The 8,802-nt window shown below is 41.3% G+C and overlaps 1 protein-coding gene across 1 annotated transcript; it reads right to left on the bottom strand.

The window, feature by feature from the left end:
* Positions 1 to 6,682: 6,682 nt before the first annotated feature.
* Positions 6,683 to 8,372, bottom strand: LOC113308971 (protein SODIUM POTASSIUM ROOT DEFECTIVE 1-like). Its single transcript, XM_026557413.1, has 3 exons — positions 7,309 to 8,372; positions 7,142 to 7,217; positions 6,683 to 7,047 (listed from the first exon to the last, which is right to left on the bottom strand). The coding sequence occupies exons 1-3, from the start codon at positions 8,200 to 8,202 to the stop codon at positions 6,893 to 6,895; spliced, it is 1,125 nt and encodes a 374-aa protein (XP_026413198.1). The 5' UTR covers positions 8,203 to 8,372; the 3' UTR covers positions 6,683 to 6,892.
* Positions 8,373 to 8,802: the final 430 nt, after the last annotated feature.

The following is an 8,802-nucleotide window of genomic DNA, read 5'->3' as shown; positions in this document are numbered from 1 at the left end:
TCAGATTCCACTTGGCGAGCAACGTCAGCTCGAGACGCTGCTAGGGATTTACTAAGAGTACCAACCTCAGCCCTAGCATTATCTCTTTCCTCGGAAAGATGCAGCATACTATCCCTAACCCCGGGGCCTAAGAAAGAACGAGCCTGTTGTAACTCTCTTTCCAAAAAGCGTACTCTAGCCTCTAAGTCCGAAGCATGTCCTCGAGCATCACGCAGGTTATCACGCGTCCATAGCAGCGTACCATTAAACAGACAACGGTCATGATTGTACTTATCTTGCATATCAACCATCAGTGTTCGCTTTTCAGGACACTCAGCTGCTAAGGTGTTGTGCTCATCAGCACGAGCATTCCACTTCACGGCTTCGCTTTTTAACTTACCCACCAACTCTGCAATGCGGGATTTCTGTCGTTCCCTTTCTTTCCGAAGCCATATGATCTCGGGGACTCCACCCACTGAAGATATGGTGGGGAGACTGAGACAGAACACCAGAGTACAAATAGGGAATCACGAGGAGTAAAAGACCAATAAAAAATACGAACCTGTGAGGGACGATACATTTCTGCGAGCTTGCTCCAATTCGTTGCGGACTATAGCAAGTTCCGAACGGAGACTCTCCTCGGAATTACCCAGCCGCTCTTTTTCCTTCAGGCGACCCTTCAGTTCACTTGTTTCCATCTCGGCCGCAGATAGTTCTTCTTCTCTATGACGAAGCTTAACCTCCAACTTTAAAGACTTTGCTTTAAAGAATTGGTATAGAACATGGTTGCAATGTTCGCTTCTCATCATACATGTCACAAAAAACAAACATTATTATACCCAAGGTATCGGATATCACGAATAATACAATGTTCGTATATCATGAGGGAATCAGTACAAGGATTTACCTCTAAGACACGCTGCTGGGGAAAGATGTATTGATACCCATCATCTATGGCCATCATATCAGCAACATAGGAGGGAGGGTCAACCACTAGGTTAGCTTCTGAAGCTCTCAGATTCTTCTCCCACTTCTCGGCAACGCGGACTTCAGAAGACACTTGCATCATCTGACGAGTATAAGCGTCAGAATTCTTCTCACCGGGGACCACTAGGGCAGGGTTGGGGAAAAACATCAGACTTTTCTTCTTAAGCCAAGCCAAAATGGAATCTTCGCCTTCAGGCATTAGCGAGTAAGGGAAATCCTCTGAAGGAAATTCAACCGCAGACTTTACTTTGGATGTTCTCCCCTCACTCGCGCAGGTCTCGACATCACTAGCCTCAGTATGACCACCGACGTTTTCAGCCTGCTGACCGGTGGCATCTTCTTTACCAATATCCCCAAGCACATCCCAATCATCATTTGGGGAAAGAAATGAGAAGTCTTCGGCAAGACCCATGGCAGCATTCACATCAAAGGATTCCCCGCGGAATATATCCTACCGAAAGAAAATTCAGGGGAAATAAAGGGAAGAGTACCCACACCAACAATATTATCGCTAACAGGGAAGAGTATCCACCCACGCCAGTACCACCAACGGTAATATTTCCCTCAGACTCACCATCACCACCCGCGGCAATCCGTTCTTCACCATCACCACCCGCGGCAACTTCTTCTTCACCATTACCACCTTCTTCATCAGGGTGAGAAGTGTCGGTATGCTCTTCTCCATCGGACATTTCTTCATCCTCAGCATATCCATCGTTTACAGGACTCGTAACCTCCTCATAAACCTCAGCCTCACCGGTAACCACAGTAGAAGATTATTTTGGTCCAAGTTTCTTCTTCTTCGACACCTACAAACCAGTACACATCCCCACAAAGGCTCATTTTTTCCCTCACTTCAAAAATGAAAATTATTTCAAGCAATGAAAAAGGGGCAAATAGAATAGAGAATATAAGAAGAAACTATACCTTGGCAGCAGCAGCACTCTTCGGTGGATGGGTAGCACCAGAACCCTCCTCCTCATCTCCATCAACGACATCAAGAGCGTAAGGAAAATTCATGCCCGCGAAATTCGTACGCCAAGGACAGAAATCTCCATAACGACCAGGAGGAGTTTCACGAGGCTTGTTGTTTTCAAAAGGACGCCAACCGCGCGGACCAGGAATCCAACCATAAGCGCAAGGACCAACTACCTCAATAACAGTAGCATGCCATTCATAATCATGGTCACGTTTAATCCTTTCACGAGCAGGAAAGAGTTTCCGTTTAGCAGATGCAGATCCCTCAGTACCAGGAACATACTTCAGCTTGGCATCACTCACCTCACTCAAAAGACGAATTTCACCACGAGGAGCAGCAATATTACGAAGACTAACACTCCACGGCTTACGGTTTCTACTGTTGACATAAGCCCCAAAAGAACCATTAAAATTTTGAGGAGTGTACCACTCTCTCTCAGCAGGATTTGGAACATAGCAGGTCATCATAGTCTCCCCCTTGCTTCGCAGGTATCATTCCTTAAGTGAACGAAGATAATTCCCAGATAGTTATGACACGGAACGATTATGAGTGTTCGTGGAAGAGCCTTCGCGACTAGCCAACACGTCATAATAAAAGGAGTCACCCGACTTATATAAGGGCAACATGAGACCTGCCTCGAAGGCTCCAACCGTAGTCAACAAATGAAACTCGTCAAACTGATACTTAGCAAGGAGCTCATAAGTGATATCATCGTCAGGGGCATAGAAGCGTACCTCAAAAGCTTGAAGCTCATGTTTTTCCTTGAACATCTCAAGATAATATGCTTGAAAGTGACCTTCTTCTTACCAACTGAAATGCTGCGTATCACGGGGACAGTTTCTTCTTCGTTTGCGGAATCAGTAGTAGGGCTCAATTCCGAAGCTTTCCTTTTAGAAGGAAGATTTTTAGACGAATCAGCTCTCGACATAGTACCCTTGGAGTACTTCCGTTTGAAAGAAACCGTGGGAGGATGCGGCAAATATTTCTGTGGAGACACTGAAGGATGAGCCATAAAACGAAGGGGCGGAACATCCAAGGCTTCATTACGAGGAGGAGGAGCCCACGTACTCCTAGAGTCATCACGAGGGGGAGCCTGCGCACTCCTAGAATCTTCACGAGGACGAGAAGGGGCACGGTTAACAGCATACCTAGACCAAGAAGGACCCTTCGGCACCTCTCCTTTCTTAGTAGGCGCAACCTTCGCACCAGAGGAAGATGAAACCCTATGACCCCGAGGATCCGATTGTGAAGACTTGTAAGGACCTTCCCCAAGTGGAGATCTGTCAGAATCTCGACGCGGAGGGGATCTTGGCGGACTAGACGGCAGGGTTTGGTAAGGAGCCCGCGGATGATCAGACATATCTACAAAGAAACACAAAAACAGTTTAGAGAAGAATATGAGGAGATCGCTAAAGATCAAAAAACCCATAATTGATGGTTCATCCGGATAAACATTAAAAACCCTAAGAACTAAAAATAACCAGAAATACTCCATCCAACTCCATGGATAATACTTAGATACAGATTCATAGACTTTGTAACAAAGAACAGGGGCAAGCATATATGCTTCAACATGTGTGTTCTTCATCACAAAGACAAGAATACAGCAGCAGGAAACAAACGGGTAGATACATGGATAAATCAATGATGAGCAGCTAATGAAGAACCCCATACCTGTATAAGAAGAGGACGACAAGCCCCAACCACAGTTCGAAGAAAGGAGGATCGGAGATTTCAAAAAATGGAATACTAGTTGTCTGCGATACAGGGGAAACAACAATCGAGAGCGAAAGAGACAGAAAATTGAATGCTGTTATCTTCCTCACAGGAATGACGATAATAAATGACTAAAGAACAAGAATAGAAAACAAGAAGAGGATGAACACTGACAAGAAGAGGATAAAAGTTTTTTTTCACATTCTCTTTCCTATTTATGAAGCTAGAGAAGACAATAATTGTCCCTCGTACCAAGGAGCAGTTATGGGGAAAGTTAATGCAAGGTGGGAAACGTGTAGGACGACCTTTCTTCTTCTAAATTGTAAAATGCGCCCAAGTCAGAAGAAGAGGGGAAAATTGTATGTACACCTTTCATCATCCACCACGTGTACAGAAAGAGACACGTGGAAGGCATGCAAAACAAGATATCAAAACATGATAACAAGCATCTCATCATATGATGCCACCGGTCAGCAGATCTGACAGTCAGGGACAGAGGATCACAGAGGTATGATGGCTTAGAGGAGCACCAGATAATACCCCTTGGGTGTTAATACACCCAATCCCGAGGAAGATCCCAGATCAACGGCTGAGAAGAAGTTTGACTGACACAAATGTGACCAGACAAAGAGACACTTATCTGACACGAGCAGACATCCATCTACCCGCATTAAATACCAAAGAGATAAACACGTGTCAATCAGCTCGTGGAAGAGGCGAGGATAACCCTTCTTGTTCAAGCTCAGGCCGCGGCATATGCCGAAGACCTCTGCGTAATGGGCAGAAAGCACAAGAAGATAAGATTACAACGGCACCTCAGAAGTAGGACCCACGTTCCAACCCTATAAATACCCCTCTCCACTAAGAGGGAAGGGGTCGACCAATCCAAAGCAATTATAGGAGAGTATAGGAGATAGAAATAGGAAGAATAATTAATTCCCCTACTTCCGCAGACCTATGTATACTCTAAATTCATTCGACTATCTTTGTAATCATTCAATACATAGTGAAACACCAGCCCCGTGGATGTAGGCCTTAGTGCCGAACCACGTAAATCTTTGTCTTATTTACATTTCAGCACCTTACATTCAGCGTTGAACTTCATGTGATTTACATTTATACTTGATTCTCTGTTTATTCCTTTATACGAACATTATTTATGATAATATTCGACTAGACAATGACAAGCCCGAAGGGTTCGAGTCGATGAATCGATATAATCATCCCCTTTACATATGCGGCGTACAATTCTAAAATTAGGATGTATGCGAATATTGTTTGCGAATACGTGGATGGCTTCGTGATTTATGTGTTCACAAATACAGACCCCAGAACTATTGCGCATAGACGATTGATTATAATTAATGCTATCTTAACGAGAAGGCATAAAATGAACAAGTTATAGCATCCACATTAGAATTTTGTAATACAGCACAAACACGTCAATAGGAGATGAAAAATACGGATCACAAGTACATAAGTGGAGCACACACGTCCGCAGTTCCCTCACCGAAATCACTAGTGATAACAGCGCATCCATCAAACTGTCCTTCCTTGTTATAATTTGCTTGGCTTCAAAAACTTAACCATTATCCTACCAATACCTCTTTGTGTTGAACACTTACGGTTGAGTCTAAATTTCTTTTATCGTTTCATTCCTTGTCATTATCATTACGTACTAAATGTTCTTCTTCTGCCTTTCCGCCAATCAATTGTTTATTTGCCAGAGAAACGTAGAAGAGTAATAAATATAATATTAAGAGTAACTTTTCATTTTTTTATATATAAAAATAATATTAATATTTTTATTTTATAATATCGTTCTAGAGATGCGTAGATATCTAAGATGTTATATCCAATGGCTAGAAAGCGCATCCTTACAAAGACTATCACGGGGATGACCTCGTCACGGCAAGACTCGTAAATGGTATCCTTAAATTCAAAATTCTCTCGTAAAGAAATGTTTAAAAGTGTAAAATAAAATCTAGTACATGATTTTGTTTTTGTTATTTTTCTTCGGCAGGTATAAAAAATCATTAAAAAAAGATTACAGGAGGAAGTGAAACACAAAAGACCCAATAGAAGAGTTAACAGACAAAAGAACTGATCCCCAAGTAATTAACTCTGGACCTAAACTTAGATGATAAGGGGTACCCACTGCATTATTATCACCTGTTTCCAGTACTTAAGCAGCATCTTTGGGAGTGTATATATTGGCACAATGGCACCTTCGGCTTTTCAGCATCTACTTATATATAATAGTTCTCGACTTCTCGTCTCGGACAATGGCTTCAACCTTGAAGCCACAAGGCAGACTAGAATTCAGAAATGTGCCTAAATTGTGAATCTATGAGTCAATGAAAGTTTTGACACCATCTATTGGTGACATGCTGTTTGATATCCGACAAAATCTTGAAACAGAAAAAAAAAAGTTACCATATCCGTATTGTTGTTTTTCCACCTTCAACTCGGGGATATGGATCAAAAGTTTGGAACAAGAAACAAGAAAAAAGAAGAAAGTGAATGCTTCCAAAATCTGAAAAAGCAAGAAAAGCAGGGGAGAAAAAGCCTGGATCCAGGAAACGCAAATCATATTGTCATCACATCAATTGAGAGTGCAATTTCCATACAAAGCCATCATCACTAAAGTGTGTTTATCCTTTAAGTGCACACTTCTTGCCAAAGTAAAAACGATGAAAGTCAAAATTACACGATTATTAGGTAACGTGAAATACGGATTCTTTTTATTCCGATTTCTGAGATTGATTTTATGCGTCCGAAAGCATAATCACTAACACAGAGTCAGAGTGACACAACTACTAGCCAAATAAATTCTTAATATTTTCCTGTCAGTTTGGTTATCCACACCAATCTTACAAGGTTACTAGTATTCTCTTACAAGAACGAAATTTAGAGCCTTTTTTTTTTGATAGAGTATTTAGAGCCATTTATTACCGGTTTTACAGAGTACATGTTAAAACACTTTAGACGGCAAATGACGCCGTAGAGTATAATATAAGGAAGAAAGTAACAAAAGAACTTCTTACTTTACCTTTTCTTTTAATTCATAGTTTATACAATTAAAAAAAAACAGGTTTGATTACAAATGATACGAATTGATTACATTAGATTAAAATGATGGAAGAATACCTTTAATAAAACACATCCATACACAAGCACTACGTTAATTACAAATTAATCAAACTTTAATTGATTCCTCTGTAAACTTAACTAATTGGAGGTCGGTGACGATGTTGTCGACGAAGTAGAAGGCCAGAATTCCGCGTTCTTTACCTTTGAGACACTAGTGAGGACTCCCAGTGGCGTTACATCTCCGGTGACCGTCACTTTTTTGTTCGCAAAATCGATATTATAAGATGTCACCCCTGCAAACCAAAAGAAAAGATGTAAGTCTTGCAAAAAAAATTTACTAGTTTGCAAGAATTTATAAAGTAGAAAATTTGTGAATATTAGTTGTACCTTCCATTCTAGAGACATGTTTCCTAACTTTAGCTTCACAGCCCTTGCAGTGGAGGGATACCCTCAAAACCACAACCTAACAAAAATTTATGCCAAGATGATTAGTGATATGTCCATAACAATCGAAAGTTTGAACAAGATTATTGCTACTTAGAGAGAGATGTTACCTGATGAGGAGCAGGTAGTAAAGCAGGAGATGAATCTGCTGAAAACCTATTAACAGACCGTGTTTTCGATGAAAATTGGTCGTTGTGATCACGAGGGACCAACGCCTGTGATTTTAATGATGAAGAAGATTGTTCATGGCGAACCAAAGCACGCGTTCTTGATGGAGATGGTAGTGGTTCATGATGAGGTACCAAAGCGCGATTTCTCGATGATGATGATGATGATGATAACCGCGGTTGTTCTTCATGATGACGAGGTACCAGAGCACGAGATCTCGATGATGATGATGACAACCGTGGTTGTTCTTCATTGTAACCAGGGGTTGACCTTACTGAAGACGGTTCGTCAAGGGGAACCAAAGCCCGTGACCTTGACGATGGTGGTGGCGATGACTGTGGTTCATTAAGATAATGACCCAAAGCGTGCGCAGACCTTGAAGGACGTTGACGGCGAGGAACTGAAGCCGAAACGGGCATATCCATTTCGGTTGAGTACTGATGATCGTCGAGGAAAGTAGTGTCACTCAATAAGTATCTAGAAGAGTCAAGAAGACTATTGTCATGCCCATGACTGATAGTTGGCTTGGTAGACGTCTTCCTAGTGTTACCACTGGTACTATGGTGGTGATTGTGTTTGGGGTTATTGTTTGTGGATACTGGATGAGTGATACTAGTAGTAGAAGTTAGAATTCTAGTACTTCCTTTTCTTCTCGATCTTCTTGATCCACTGTCTACCGATGATCTTCCGTGCGAATCACCACGACGATGCTGGTGATGATCAAAGGGTCTTCTGTTGCCGCCGAGATGACGATTGCGGACCATGGATCTTTGATCCATACTTGAACATATTGCTGTTGAAGCTGAAGATGAACAAAAAAGATCTATTCCTTTCATTTTTCTCTCTGGCTCTAAAATAACTTTTCTACAACTGAAACAACAAGGGGATAGTTTGTGTGTTTATGGAAAATGCATTTGGTGTAAGCTAGAAATAAAAATCCGAATGAGCTCACTTTGATGTCCTTTTAAGCTTGGAATCTGATGGGTAGTTTAGTTCTTTTGACTGATAAAGTAGCAGTACTGAGCGAGGTCCCAGTGCCACGATTTTTCTCTGCCGCTCTTTAAAGTAGTTGCGTGAAATATCATTTTGCTCTTAGTCGGTCATTAGGGATTAACAACGGTGCACGGCAACTTGGAAATTACTTCTTCCCATTGAAAAGATATTCCTGTATTGGTGATATCCGGTTTAAACGGTCATCAACAACAAATAAATCTGCTAAGAAAATATTCTGTATTAGTGATATCCGGTTTAAACTGCCATCAATGACAGATAGATCAGCTTGCATATTTTCACCGATGCATATTCAATTCCTAATAAAAGAATAAGACATGATATTACTTTTTCTTTTCATATGTGTAATATATATAGTTCATTATCCATGTTTTGAATCTTTTGATCTCATCTTGTGTTAGAACATGTGATTTGATCTGATCCAT

This window comes from Papaver somniferum, chromosome 9 (genome assembly GCF_003573695.1).
Source record: "Papaver somniferum cultivar HN1 chromosome 9, ASM357369v1, whole genome shotgun sequence".
In the NCBI taxonomy this organism is placed as follows: Eukaryota; Viridiplantae; Streptophyta; class Magnoliopsida; order Ranunculales; family Papaveraceae; genus Papaver; species Papaver somniferum.
The sequence above is the reverse complement of the archived record's forward strand: the minus strand, read 5'-3'. Positions and strand labels throughout refer to the sequence as shown.

Excerpts from the sequence above, each read along its gene's own strand:
- LOC113308971 (XM_026557413.1), bottom strand. The coding sequence starts at position 8,202 with ATGAAAGGAATAGATCTTTTTTGTTCATCTTCAGCTTCAACAGCAATA. Across the intron at positions 7,218-7,308 it reads TACTACCTGCTCCTCATCAG|GTTGTGGTTTTGAGGGTATC; the intron begins GTAACATCTCTC and ends AATTTTTGTTAG. Across the intron at positions 7,048-7,141 it reads ACATGTCTCTAGAATGGAAG|GGGTGACATCTTATAATATC; the intron begins GTACAACTAATA and ends TTTGGTTTGCAG.